Source organism: Triturus cristatus, chromosome 5_2 (assembly GCF_964204655.1).
Source record: "Triturus cristatus chromosome 5_2, aTriCri1.1, whole genome shotgun sequence".
In the NCBI taxonomy this organism is placed as follows: Eukaryota; Metazoa; Chordata; class Amphibia; order Caudata; family Salamandridae; genus Triturus; species Triturus cristatus.
In genome coordinates, this window is record NC_140588.1 from 101593447 (window position 1) to 101609128 (window position 15682).

Sequence of the window (15682 nt, forward strand, 5' to 3'; positions counted from 1 at the left end):
AGAGCCAGAAATGGCCTGGGTAAGGGGGCGCTCGACCCCCCTCTCTGTAATGAAAATATAAAAAAAAGAAAAGGCCTGGCCCCAGATGGCCAACTGAACCTGGGGAGGGAGCCATACAGCCCCCTCCCATTTCAAATAAATAGATATGAAGGCTTGGCCCTGGGGATGGAGGTCTCCGGGGCCGAAATTGGCCTCAGGAGGGGGACTGCGCAGCCCCCTCTTTGAATAATAAAAAAGATAAAAATAAAGTCCTACACAGCGGGATTCCTGAAAGCTGATTTCTCCACCACTCTGCAAATGCGATTACTAGTTAAAAAAACATAGAAATTCACTGACAAAACCAAAGGTTACAGGGACCTTATAGTAAGGAATTAGCATTTAAAAAACCATAGAAATTTACTGAAAAAATCAAAAGTTACAGCAACGTTATAGTTAGTAAATGGAATAAAAAAAACCTGAGGAATTCATTAAAAAAAAAACAAAGTTTACGGACACGTTAAAGTTAGGCTCAGGTTTCACTTGTACAGAATCAGAGAAATTCAACAGTTATAGTTAGCTGAGAAATGATCTGCCATCCAGAAATGATGTGATCCAGGCTAGTACATCTCTTCTGATACCAATCTCCTGCAGGCGCCTCAGCAGGATCTCATGCGACACCGTGTCTAATGCAGCGCTGAGGTCGAGTAAGATCAGGGCTGAGGTGTTTCCCTCATTTAGAGAGCTCCATAGGTGTTCCGTCACCACCAACAGGACGGATTCTGTACTATATTGCAATCTAAAACCATTCTGTGAAGAGTCCAGTATCTTGTTGGACTCTACGTATTTCGTTAGAACGGAATTAACAAAGGATTTGGTGGCCTTAGCCAGGAATAGGAACCGAGAGATGGGGCGATCATTTTCAGGTTTAGATACTTCCAAGGAATGTTTCTTCAGCAGCAGGGCAACTTTGGTATGCTTCCATGCAAATGGTACTGTAGCCATAGCCAGAGATAGCTTAATCAGCTCACAGCACACCGACAAAAGGTGTTCTTGGAAATTTCTGAACTGGTCAGGTTTCATAGGGTCGGCTGGGGAGCCAGATTTAATTTTATTGCAGAGGGTACCTACCTCTGCCAGAGGGAAGGAGAGTAATGAGGGACCAGTGGGGCACGTCCCTTCCTTACAGCTCACACTGCCACACATGATTGAGAGGTTTTTATAAATATTTTCTACCTTGTTAATGAAGTAGATAGCCAACTCATCACACTGGGTATTCGAGATGATGGAAGATTCGGCTAACGAGTTGGGATTCTTCAGATCATTAAGAAGGGAGAAGATGGTCTTCATAGGGTTACTGCTATCTTTGATTTTAGATGCAAAATAATCAGCCCTGGACTTCCCTATTAACTTGTGATATGCTTTGATGGATGTGCAATGCTATCTTTTTACGTCTGGATCGTAGGAACGTCTCCAGGTACGTTCCAACACCTTGCAGTTTTTTTTCACAAGGCAAGGACTCATTGAACCAAGGGTTGGTCTGAGTTCTTTTTCCTGTGGGTAAGTTTAGTGGGGATGCAGCTATCTATCAAGGGCATGTGTAAGCCAAACTTGAAAAAGAGCATTCGCTGCCTCTATGTTGGGGGGTAGCTGGGGCTTTTGTGCCAGCAAAAGGTCGCTAAAAAGGGTCCGTGTCCAGTCTGTCCGTGTCCAGTCTGTGCCACAGGCGTTTCACTCATGACATGGTCTGTGATATCACTGATGACATCACTGATTACATCTCAAATAACTGCTGAATTTCTCTGGTTTTGTACGAGTGAAACCTGAGCCTAACTATAATGTCTCTGTAACCTTTGTTTTTTTCAGAGGAAAATAAATAAATATATATATATACACACAAACACACACACATATATATATATTCACACACAAAAAGGTTATAGGGACGTTATAGTTAGGTGAAACTGTCAGATAAACATTCCATTTTAAATGAAAAAAACTGCTGAAATTCACCAGTTATACTTTTCTCAAGTAACTATAACTTGTGTCGTAAAGCAAGTATGACTCTAGCTCCCATCATGCACAGTGTTGTCATCAATGATGTCATTTCAGATGTGCAGTGATGCTATCAATGATGTCATAGAACATGTCATGAGTGATGTCATATGGGTAGTAATTAGCAGTGTATGGCGAGGGACCCAGTTAGAGTCACTTTAGGGCACAAGGTATAGTTACTTGAGATAACTATAACTGGTGAATTTCAGTGGTTTTACTAGTTTAAAATGGTTTGTTTTAAATGACATTTTTACCTAACTATAATGTCTATAATGTCCCTTTAACCTTTTGCTTTTTAGTTAATTAGTAAAAAAAAATGATTGGACATATGGACAAATCCTTACTATAACATTACTTTAACCTTTGTTTTTTTAACTCAACTTCTAGTTTTCTTTATGTACAGTGATATTGTATTATCATACATAGTGCCTACCCCATGCTGTGCATGGCCTTTGGCCAACCACATGCCGCAGAGGACTCACAAAGTTGAGAGATCTATAGGTAAGATCTGACTGTCTGCCATTACATCAATAAAGATGTGATGGTATCTACTTTAGGATTCAGGACTCGGTCTGCTGTCCTAAGAAAAGTATAAAACAAGCATACAAATTTGCACTTTTATTAAAAAAGGCAAAAGCCCACGCTGTAAAAAGGAAAAACTTCTAGGGAGGGCCAGGGTCTGGAGGGTGGGGGTCCGCACAATGTATTTTATAAGGGCGGATGGATGTGTGAACTCCTCCTGAGATTCTTTGAGGCCCTGGGGAACCTATCCCCATATGTTTAATTAAAGGTGAGGGGGATGTGCAGCCCGCTTCCTCAAGCCTTCTTGAAGCCCCAGGGACCCTATCTCCAGGGCCATGTGTTAATGTGTTAAATAAAGGGGGCAAGGCATGTGGTCCACCTCCTCAAGCCTCCTTAAGTCCCCGGGGACCCATTACCTGGGGATGATGTCTCAATTGAGGAGGGGCATGCAACCCTCCATTGTATGCCTCCTTGAGGTCATTTGAAGTTTATTATGGATGAGAGGTTCACGCACCCCTCCCTGAGCCATTGTATGGGTCAAGGACTGCGTCCCATCCCCCTGGCCTGGCTCCGTCTCATTGTCTCGGGGACCGCGACCTCAGGACACCTTAGTTTCCCTGCCCAAAAGAGCATGGGAGGAAGTGTAATGTGCTCCCAATAGGCGGGAACAGAATGCTACAACACGTTGGGTGAGAGCAAAAATGTTTTTTCCTGCCCATGCTCTTGCAGGGTAACACAAAAGAAGAACTGCCCCCACCAGGTGGGAGCTATGCTTGCTCCCGCCAGGTGCAGGCAGGGAAACAGGTGTGACAGTGGGGATTTGAGGCTTCTCCCGCAGCTCTCAATGTAAGCAATGTTGTGGCGTTTCCTGAGTGTGCACCGGGGCATCCCAAAAGTTAAAAACAATAATAAAAATGCTGGCTCCTGTGCCTGAAGGGAGATAACTGTGCCACAAGGACTCTGGGGCTCCCCCCCCAGACTCCCTAAAAAAAGTAAAAAACATGTTGTGGCATGACTAGGGTGGGCACTGGGGGTCCCCTGTACTGAAAATACAAAAAAGTGTTGCTGGCTCCTGTGCAGCCCCTGGGACCACTGTCAGGAAGCCCGTGAGGCTGCCAGGGGCTGTGTAGTGCCCAACAAGGCCCCAAAAAATAAATAAAAGATGTGGGTGTCCTGCGTGGGCACTGGGACACCCAAAAAAGAATAAATACTCTGTGGCAAGAAGAGACAAATTATGTGGCATAATGTGGCACATTTTGTGATGGGTTTACATCATTATTTTCTTATTTTTACCTTTGTTAACACTGTCTGGGCATAGGTTGCACTTCATTATACCAGTTTAACAACCAAATATAGCAAAAAGCAATAAGCAGGTGAGCAGTCAATCTTCGCGAATGGCCTTTCACTGTGCTGCAAAACATGTCACAGCGTTTTAGTTACTTTTAAACTGTTTTAGCTAGAAACACAATTATTTATGTTACAATCTGCAGATTATGCAGCAGTTGATAGGTTATGTGGCAAATGCAGCAAGTCCATAATTATGCGTAAAACTTTCTGGCAGCACAATCACATAATTCCATAGGGCCTGACTTTACGCTATTCCACTGTATGTCAGTCCACTGTACGTTACTCCACGTTACGCTATTCCACTGCATGGTCCACTGTATGCTACTCCACTCTAAGACCATTGTATGGTATTCCACTCTACCCACTCCAGTGTACACCACACCAGTGTAGGCCACTCCAGTGTACGCCACTGCACAAGCACATGACTGTATAATACTCCACTCTACTTTATCCCACTCTACATCATTCCACTGTACCCCATACCAGTCTATCCTATACCAGTTTATGCCACTGCAGTCTACTCCACACCACTCTATGCTACTCTACTGTATGCCTCTCCACTGTATGCTTCTCCAGTCTATGCCACTCTACTGTATACTTTCCACTGTACACCACTCCACTCTATGCCACTCCACTCTACGTGATTCCATTGTACGCTATTTCACTGTACGCAACTACACTCTACTCTGCTCCCTTATATGTTATTGCACTGTTCCACACTCCAATTTGCACCACTCCAGTTTACGTCACTCCACTCTATACCACTCCACTGTTTGCCACTCCACTGTACGCTATTCCACTGTACCCCACTCCACTGTACAACACTCCACTCTGTGCCACTCCACTATAGGCTATTTCACTGTATGCAACTACACTCTACTCCATCCATTATATGCTATTGAAGTGTACCATACTCCACTGTGCACCACTCCAGTCTACACCACCCCACTCTATGCTATTCCACTGTATTCCACTCCACTCTATACTATTCCGCTATATGCCACTCCACTATATGCTACAGCTTCTCCACTCTATGCCACTCCACTCTATGCCACTCTACTCTACAGCACTCCACTGTATGCTATTGAACTGTGTGCCCCTCCATTTTACACCACGCCAATCTATGACACTCCACTGTACACTACTCCACTCAATGACGGATGTATGTCGTTACAACGCACACTTTTACAACGCATGCACTTACAACGCATTTTTTACAACGCACAATCCATTACAACGCATGACATTACAACGGAGGACACTACAACGCATTTTTAAAAACTACCTTTACAACGCATTTCCATTACAACGCATACTACCTTTACAACGCATACCATTACAACGCATAATATTAAATTGCATTTAAGGTAAGTATTAGATAGTATAGGGGTAAAAATTACTATTCTAACTCCAGGGGGTGCAACAGTAGGGTAAGTGTTGGATAGTATAGGGATAAAAATTACTATTCTAACTCCAGCGGGTGCAACAGGAGGGTAAATGTTGGATAGTATAGGGGTAAAAATTACTATTCTAACTCCAGGGGGTGCAACAGTAGGGAAAGTGTTGGATAGTATAGGGGTAAAAATTACTATTCTAACTCCAGGGGGTGCAACAGTAGGGTAAGTGTTGGATAGTATAGGGGTAAAAATTACTATTCTAACTCCAGGGGGTGCAACAGTAGGGTAAGTGTTGGATAGTATAGGGGTAAAAATTACTATTCTAAGTCCAGGGGGTGCAACAGTAGAGTAAGTGTTGGATAGTATAGGGGTAAAAATTACTATTCTAACTCCAGGGGGTGCAACAGTAGGGTAAGTGTTGGATAGTATAGGGGTAAAAATTACTATTCTAACTCCAGGGGGTGCAACAGTAGGGTAAGTGTTGGATAGTATAGGGGTAAAATTACTATTCTAACTCCAGGGGGTGCAACAGTAGGGTAAGTGTTGGATAGTATAGGGGTAAAAATTACTATTCTAACTCCAGGGGGTGCAACAGTAGGGTAAGTGTTGGATACTATAGGGGTAAAAATTACTATTCTAACTCCAGGGGGTGCAACAGTAGGGAAAGTGTTGGATAGTATAGGGGTAAAAATTACTATTCTAACTCCAGGGGGTGCAACAGTAGGGTAAGTGTTGGATAGTATAGGGGTAAAAATTACTATTCTAACTCCAGGGGGTGCAACAGTAGGGTAAGTGTTGGATAGTATAGGGGTAAAAATTACTATATTATGCGTTGTAATGGTATGCGTTGTAATGGTAGTATGCGTTGTAATGGAATGCGTTGTAAAGGTAGTTTCTAAAAATGCGTTGTAGTGTCATGCGTTGTAATGTCATGCGTTGTAATGGATTGTGCGTTGTAAAAAATGCGTTGTAAGTGTAGTGCGTTGTAAAAGTTGCGTTGTAAAGGTTGTTCCCCCTCAATGACAATCTACTCTACGCTATTTCACTGTATGCAACTCCACTCTATGCTGCTCCATGCTATGCTATTTTGCTCTACCCTACTCTACTGTACGCCACTTAAATAGATGCTACTCCACTCTATACTATTCCACTCTACAGCAGAGCGCTGTATGCCACTCCAATCTATGCTATTCCACTGTATGCCGCTCCTGTGTACGCCACTTCACTTTACGCTATTCCACTTTATGATACTCAACTCTACACTTTTCTGCTGTACCCCATTACACTGTACCCTACTACATGCCAGTCCAGTGTAGGGCACTCCATAATATTCAACTCTACTATACACTACTCCAGGGCTTTAAGTGGGCCGGGTCTCACCAGTGCTGAGCACCAGCAGTTTTTTAAAGGGGGCCTCGAAACGGGTCTCTATCGGGCTCTATTTTGTGCCCTGGAACAAGCAGTCCATTTTTTCTCGACTGCAGTGACAGCAGGCACATCGATGTGCGCATGCTCACACTGCTCACTTCTCACTAGTTGAGAAGTTACGGCATGTCGTCATTGTAGGGGAAGGGAAAGCCTTTAAAGAGAGTCATTTTCTCTCTGGATTTTCCTTTTCTTTTTGAAACTCAGGAGCAGCAACATTTTTGTGGTGTCACCAGGGCTTTAAATGGAAGCTTTTTCAATATTATATACAAGATGCTTATTTATCATATGCAACTAACAACCACTGACAAAGTCAATAGTCCTGACTTGTAGGTATGATGTTACTTGTTGTATCATATATCAGGATGCAGTGACAGAAACGGAAAAATAGAAGTCGGGTAGCACACTATGCTAAGCACAAATTTGTAGCTTATGTGTTTTAAGCCACGCCCCTAATTACATTGGCCACGCCCCTTTGAGAGACCCCCAGTTTTTTCATCCCACTTAAAGCCCTGCACTACTCTACTCTACACCACTCATGTCTATGCCACTCCACTGTACGTTACTTCATGACACATCACTGTATGCTGATTCCATGGGATGCCACTCCACTGTATGCAACTCAACCAAATGGCACTACATGCCACTACACTCTACAACACTGTATAACACTTCACTTTAGCACACTGTACCACACTCTAATCTACTCTACCTCACTCCAATGTACAGCACTGTACTCCACTATATGCCACTACACTGTACTCCACTTTACCACAATTTCCCACACTCTACAGCATGGCATACCACTCCACTGTATGACACGCTACTCCACTCTAGAACATTTGACTCCATTATATGCTATTCCACTACAGTGTACTACAGTCTAGGGCACTGTACTATACGAAACCCCACTCCACTATATGACTCTTTAGTCCACTCTACCTACACTACTCAACTCGCTTACACTGTACGATGATTTTGACCACTTGCTTTCACATTACAACACACTACTGGACTCTATAAATCTGCACTCTACAACACTCTACCACACTCTATGCCACTGTACAACATCGTACTACACTGTAAGCCCCTACACTGCTCTGTACAACACTCTACTCCACTCTATACTATTCCACAGCACTTTGCTCTGTGCCGCTCGATGACACTCCGTCGCACTCGACCTCACGACACTACAGTCAATGATACTGCACTGTATGAGACTCAACTGTACCATACAACACATCATGCCACTATACAACACGCCACTCCATGATTTTCCACTCCACTATATGACACACAACACCTCTCCACTACATATTTGTTTATTCCACCACAATGTTACTCCATCCACTCTATTCCACTTTACCACTTCACTCTATTACACCTTACAACACTAGACTCGATGACCTCAACACTAAGATTTGAAACACATTTTTAATGAAAAATAAAAACCATTCAAATGTCATGAAAAAGCCAAATGATAATGCTAAGTTATAGTTAGGAAACCTTTATTTATTCTTTATATAACGTCCCAACTTAAACTATACACACTGAAGAAATTATAAAGTTATAGTTATAGTTTACGTTTCTAATTTACACACCACTAGTTATAGCTTACATATATAATTTATGCACCACCTTCAATTTACTATACATCACGCACCTCCATACACATCCTTCTCGCATCAATCTCCACATTACAATAACTATAACTCGGCATTCTACCATTGACTGAGTTCTGAGAAACGATGTAATTTCAGATGTCATAAGGTTTATTATTGCTGCTATGATTTCACTTGCTATATGTTTTATAATATGCAAAGGCTCAACCAGTGCATCAAGAAAGGGTGTGTTATAGTATAGTTTCTTTGCTTAGTGAATGGTGCTACCAACATACTATTTATAGAAGGTACATTTTAACCCATATACACAGAAGTCATTCTTGCAGGATAGTTTTTTTGTTGATGGTGAATTCTCTGATTCTGTTTGGGACCACAAATGTATCACCATCTACACTGTATGTACATACCTTACATTTGAAACATCTCTTGAAACCCTACCTCTGATTCAGAAAAGTATCCACTTTTTCTGTAGTGAGTACATTTCTACATAACATATCCTTAAGAAACATACTTTTTCACTAGGTTGTCCATCCATGTAGCCAGTAAAACTCAGATTTAATTAATTAGCGTTAAGCTCCTGTACAAACTCCATGGCTGAGGCATGGGATTCCTTCCAGAAGATCTACAAGTCATCTGAGTACTGGACCCAGAACACCACAAGCGTGTTGTACAAAAATTACGATGCTGGTGTCCAGCTTCTCCCAACAGCCCTTGAAAAGGGGCTGGTGGGCTAGCTGGGGCAACGCAGGTCCCCATCGCTGTTCCCTGGGGTTGTTTATAATGACGGTTATCAAAAAGAATTCAATTGTCCAGGCAAAATCAATTCATATCTAGTCGCATATCTGTGTGGAGGAGGAAAGATAGTGACCTGCCTCACAAAAAATGATCTGCAAGCCTGCAGGCCTAAATCATGGCAAGTACAAGTAACCTTCTAAAGTTTCAAAATGTTTCTGGGTCTTTCCAGACTTGCATGCTTTACTGGAGCTACTCTTAACAAACCCCTTGTTGTCTCTCTCCAGCCAGTTCTTTGTCCTACTGTCTTGGTTAACGAAACTTCTTGTGGGGATATCACCCAAACTTAAGATTTATTGATAAGTGTTACAAAGACTAAAGCTCACAAGCTCCTTTAAGTGTTTATGTTGTAATAATGTGTTGGACCTCTGACTGTACCGTATTGTACTCCATATAAAAACTGTCACTCCATATGCTCCTGAGATCTCGTATTATTTGTCTCTCCTTTTGATATATTCTACTTATACTATATAGAAGGATTCCCTGTCATTTGATCTGACTCTATCCAAAACAGCATTCAAAAATTCCAATAGGATATCAACGATTAAAAAAACTATATCTCATTATTTGTAGCTCATTATTTAATTATTTATCTGTGGAACAGATTATCTAGCCTCTTAGGAGTTGACCATAAGGAATGATCAATTTTACGCTTTTTGGGTGGCTACTATTTGCATGGAGGATAGAGTTTGCTTCTGTAGTTTTCCTGTATACCTTTGTATGGAGCTCATTTCCTTCAACATAAAGCGTAACATCCAAAAATTCTATGTGGTCCTTAATAAAGAATTCCTTAAACCTAATATATAAATCATTTTCATTGAGAATCTGTATATGTTGGTTGAGAGTCATCTCGTCACTATCCCACAGAATGAATAGATTGTCAATAAGTCTCATCCAGATGGCCATGTGTTGGATAAATTGATCATTCACCTCAGCCCAGTCCTTCTCCCAACATCCAATACACAAATTTGCATATGTGGGGTCGAAGAAGGCACCCAAGGCAGTACCTTGTTTTTGTGAGTATAGCTTAATGTTAAATAGGAACACATTGTGTGTTGGACACTAAATGTAACATGCCCATAATCATTTGAGTGTGTTCTAAAAGTTCAGGTGATCTTGTTTTCAAAAAGTAGTAACAAGCCAGCACTGATCATGGTTAATGGAGGTGTATGAAGAAACTACATCAAGAGTAACCATAATGTAGCTGGATTTTCAGTGGAAATGGTTCATTTTTTGGAAGAAGTCCAAAGTATCTTTGATATATGGTGCTACACCTGTTATAAAAGGAAACAGAAACACATCTAAAAAGCTGGATATGTTTCCCAGAGGACCCCACAGAGCTCACAAATGTTCTTTTTGGTGGCTAATTATGGTTCTTTTAAACTTCAGGAAGAAAGTGTATAACCAATAGTTTGGCATTGGGGATCCAAAAGCCAAATTTCCTTCCAATTCATAAGCATATTTGCATATTCTCTTTCAATATCATTTAATGTGTTCACCTGCAATTCTTGATAATGCTCCATATTGTTTAATTTCCTGTAGGCTTTCTTAATGTACATTACACTATCCCTGATGACTATACTGCCCTCTTTGTCAGGGGCCTTACACTATCCCTTACACTATCCCTTAATGACTATTGAGTCATTGTTTTTAAAGGAGTTGACTTCCTTCCAGTCCCTGGTTGAGCAATCTGTCCATCACTTGCATGTCTCTGTGTTTTTTAGCTTATTAATGTGTTCAACCACTATTTCATTAAATAAGTCAATAGTGTTCATTGGGGCTAGCTGAGGACAGAACTTACTTTTCAGCCTGCATACACTGGGTAGACTGCCATTTGTTTTAAAACCCATTTTCACAATGGAACCATTCACCTCCTTTCCTGCCAGTATGCCCCAAAGGCATAAGTTGTTTTCATCCAGATCCTCTATTTCCCTTAAATCAGGGACACCCATCATTAATTAAAAGTATTCTACCATGCTTTTGAAGTATTCTCTTTGACTGGTCGCATGGTAAAACAATTGTGCAGTTTCAACTCCGTGACAATTTTGAATAATTCAATGCGTATGTTGGCATAATCAGGAATTACTGATGGACAGAAATTAAGGCCGTAATTGAGCAGTCTCCCTTGCTTGGTAAGGAGATAATTGGATCAATGAGATATTGATCACCAATGGGTTTTCATTTATTGGATGTCTTCTGCTATTTCCTTCATTTAATTCTTCTGGGGTTGGCCCCTTCTCCTTCCTCTTCCTACGGCCCCTTCTTGTCCGGCAGTTCCTCCTGCCTGATGTTCTTGACCTCTCTCCCACCTTGGCATGTTTAGGCTGGTACTTCATCAGCTGAGGAACCCACTTCAGATCTTAATCAGTTTCACTGTTAATTCTAGAACGGCAGTGTGTAGAAAATGGCCCTTTTTGACATGGTCACCCCAACTTTTTGCCTGGTATATGATGTGATTTCGACTACAAGTTCACTGGGTTCCTGCTTACCAGGTGCCCAGTATCAGTTCTATTTCCCCAAATCTGGGCAATTGTTTTCCTCAAATGGCAACACCTTTAATACCTTCTGAAAGTCCCTAGTAAATTGTACCCCTGGTACCGAGGGCCTGAGGCACTAAAGAGGGTCCCTAAGGGCTGCAGAACGAATAGTGCCACCCTGAAGGACCCCTTACCAAGCTCATGCAAACTACCACTACAGGCTCTTGGTGCAGACAAAAGTGAAAACACTACATGACACACATCCCTGTGTGCCATGTCCCCTAACACTGCATGCAATATTAGCAAGTCCCCCCTACAGCAGGACTTACAGCCCTAAGGCATGATGTCTTATATTACATTTGAGGACATATCTGCATGAGCAGTTATGCCCCTCTGCTGGTCAGTTCCTATACTGCCAGTACAAGGTAACAGGGAAGCCATTTTAAAGCATATGCAAGACACTGGGGAAAATGAGTTACCCGGCTACATGATGGCTTCACTGAAAATAGAGATGTTTGGTATCAAGCATCCTGTGTTAATACACTCACACTGACGCCAGGGCTGCATTTAATAATTAATGCACACTGAGGGCACCCTGGAGGTGCCCTGTGAAAACCCTTCAAGTCCCTGGTGCAGACTGGCATTAGCCTTCCACCAGACACAGGTGGCTGACCCCCAAGGGTGAGGGCCTCTGCTCTCCAGGAGCCATAAACTATGTTTGCTCGAGCAAGGGGTGCCTTGCATCCCTGACACAGGATGATCTGCTGATAAGCATTCCAAGGCTGGGAGCTTCAAAAAGGCCCACTGCCTTTGGTATGTGAACCTGGTTTCTCTCACAGGAAAAAAAAACTGATGCCCCTTGTCCAGCGCCCTTGGCACCTGGACAGGTCGGAAAATTAGCATGGCAAGACAGGCTTGTCCACCCTCAGGCAAGTAACACCCCTGAACTGGGCTACATGAAGTGGATGCAATGTTTCAGAAGTTGCCATATTTGTGATGGCAAATTTAGGATTTGTGGGACAGGGTTATGCCAACTTCCCCCAGGAAGTAGTCAAATAGAGGGCATAGTGACCCCATGAGTAAGTAGCCCGTTGGCTGCTACCCCATACTCCCCTAACACCTCCACATTCAGTATTTAGGGGAGGCCTTGCGCCAGGTAATCTTGATGGCCTACAAAAAAGAACACACAAAAGCAAAGACTAAGGAACAACATCTGACTTTGCCCCTGATTTGCCAGCCTGTCTGTTGTATCCCGGTCAAACTGTGCCAAAGTCATCTTGTCCTGCAAGCTGTCATGTCTGGAAAGCCTGGGAGGACTTCCTGCCTTCAATAAAGACTCAAAGGCTCCTGTGGGGCAGCTGTGCTGTTTCCCTGCATTCTGCAGGCACCCCAAAGAAGACTGAGAGACTTCAGAACTGTTAATGTCCGATGCTCAAAGCATCACTGCACCAGTGATTCCCAGCCAGAGCTGAAATGGCCCAATGGTTTCAGTGTGGTCGCTGAGCCCTCAAGAGATAGAGTCCACTTTGGTTTTGCCCCTCATAAACTCTCCCACACTGCCTGCAGCCTCTGTTTTAAGGCCCCCTCTACAGCAACTGCTCCCGGATGATGAGAACCCGACACCTGAAAACACCTCTGCACCCTTTGCTCCTGGCCCATGGAAAAGAGGACCAAAGGTGTCCCCATGTTCCCTAGCATCCTGAGAGCTGAGCCCACTTATTGGTTCAGCTTAACAGGTTTCCCATTTTAAGCCTGCAACCTCTTTTCGACAAGACGATCCCTATAGGAAAACATTGGGCCCCAACGCTGAAAAGCACCTCTGCTCCCGTCCACCCCAGTGCTGCCCGAGGTGACATGTTGGTGCTGTCTCTGACCTTGCTCCTTAGTCACCTCAAGTCTAGGAAACTGGTCCAGTAAGTCGCTGTGAAGTACCCGAATGCAGTACGTTTTGCACCCATAGGATAACATTGGGCACCTGATGCTGAGTTGCACCTCTGCTCCCGGCCGCGGGTGATCACTTGGTGCTACCTTGGACCCAGCCCTATATACACCTTAAGTCCAAAAGATTGGTCCCGTAATTTATTGTTAATTGACTGAATGCAGCATATGTTTTCTCACTAGGTTAACATGACGCTAAGTGCTCCAATTATGATTTAGAGTATCAACAACCTGGTTACTACATACCAGCTATTTTAAAAATTACTTATTGGATTTTGATGATCTTGGTGCAAAAAGTTACATAAAGATACATGTTATTTTTATAAATTGGCATGGATCCCTGTCACGAAGCAACAGGACCCTTCAGTGTACTGGATTAGAGGTAAGAGGAAGATGACCCACTACCTCCTTCTGTTTCTCATCTCTATTTTCAGAACCACATATTACCATTCAAGAGATGGAATCCGGCTTTAAAGAAGAGGGCTCATTTAAGGAAAGAGACTTCCTGGATTCCACCTCTAGTGATGTCACTGATTACAAGAACAAATAGCCGTCGGCTATCCAAGCCGCAATCGTTTGAAAACTTAAATCACCAAGAGGACAGTCGTCATCGTCACGAATGAAGAGGAGCAATCGAGAGGAGAGGACGGTAGAGAAACAGACATTGAGCGAAGACTTCCCGCAGGCAGTCCCCAACGAAAGAATTGCTACATCCAGCTGTAAAGGAGAAAGAGAGCTGGAAACCAGTGACAACACGAGCTGTCCCACCACGTTCCTGGAGTAGCATGGCTCTCCCAGGTACAATCCCTTATTGAGTCTTGTGCATCATTTATAGACTATTCTGTGTATTCGTAGATGTATAACACTCTTCTCTGATAAGCCTAAGCTGCTCAACCTCACTGCACCTTAAATGAACACCTTAGGATTGCTAGAGCAATCCCCTGTCCACTAGTAAGGGAATACCTGGGGCTGTATTACAGAATATGCCCTGGGGTGCGACAAGCATTTACGTCTGCTTTGCGCACCCCTAGGGTACATTGGTATTACAGCAGGGGCCGCAGACACTTGTGCGGCCCCTTCTATAATACATATAGCACCGGCACACATGTAGCGCCAGCACTTTCACTAGGGGACATTCCCTCATTTGGCGCATAGCACCATGCAAATGAGTAAATCCCTTTGCCTCTGCACCCCTGCCGTATTATAGATGCGGGTGCAAAAACAAAGAAGCTGTTGGGACGTGCACTGACAGTGCACCACCTAAAAGAACGACAGCCCTCTGGGAGGGGAAAAGAGGGTCCTGTGGGCCACAGGCATCCCCTAGCAAGCAGGTGCAGTGCACTCGCCTTCAGGGGGATCCCAAATCACACATTAAAGTGCAGGCAGGTTGCCGCCTACAAAGAGAAACACAGATCAGCTTTTTAACAGCTGGTCCCTATTTCACTTGAATGTGCCGCCCCTAGGGCAACTCAAGTTCACTGCTGCCCAAGGGCAGCACATTCTACATGATGAGTACCATTGAGTTGGGTAACAATAAACATCTGTTATTCAGTGCCAAGATACCCTTCTGGGAGAATGTGCTCATACAAATACGTTTTATGTTATTTTATGATAAGGCTCACTTTTCCTGTTTGCACCTGGCGCACCTGCTTAAAGGTGCACTGTGGCGCAACCAGGAAAAGTGCACCCTATTTATAATAGGACCCCTGGACTCTTTGCGCATTATCCCTCTTTTGGTATACCATATAAAGAGCCAGCTTCCTACATAGTTGGTCTGCCTTATCCTTCATAGTGTTATATCAAACGTTTCAGAAAACCTGTGAGCCCAACCATATTGATATTCCAGTAAATCATACTTGAATTTCCTCATTTTTCCCTCATGCAGCTCATCATCAGTTTTTTCCAGTCTCTTTTCCATCTTGAGTAACACATCTTTCACTATCTCATCATATTTATGTGGCTCTAATTCCTTTGTGAGCTCTTTAATTTTCATAATCTGAGATTCCCTCTTTATTTAGCATACTTAATCAGAGTACCCATTAGTTTCATTGAGCCATCCTCTACATCAGTACATCATTCTTTTAACAGATCAGGGTTCATGTCATCATATGATGGTAAAATCATAATTCGT

General features: G+C 43.0%; 1 protein-coding gene across 1 annotated transcript in view; it reads right to left on the reverse strand.

Moving 5' to 3' along the window:
• Positions 1–14085: 14085 nt before the first annotated feature.
• LOC146822696 (uncharacterized) overlaps positions 14086–15682 on the reverse strand; it is a 94849-nt gene continuing 93252 nt past the window's right edge. Inside the window, exon 5 of the mRNA XM_085606271.1 lies at positions 14086–14268. Coding sequence (XP_085462397.1) covers positions 14086–14268 — 183 coding nt within the window. The remainder of the gene's footprint in view (positions 14269–15682) is intronic.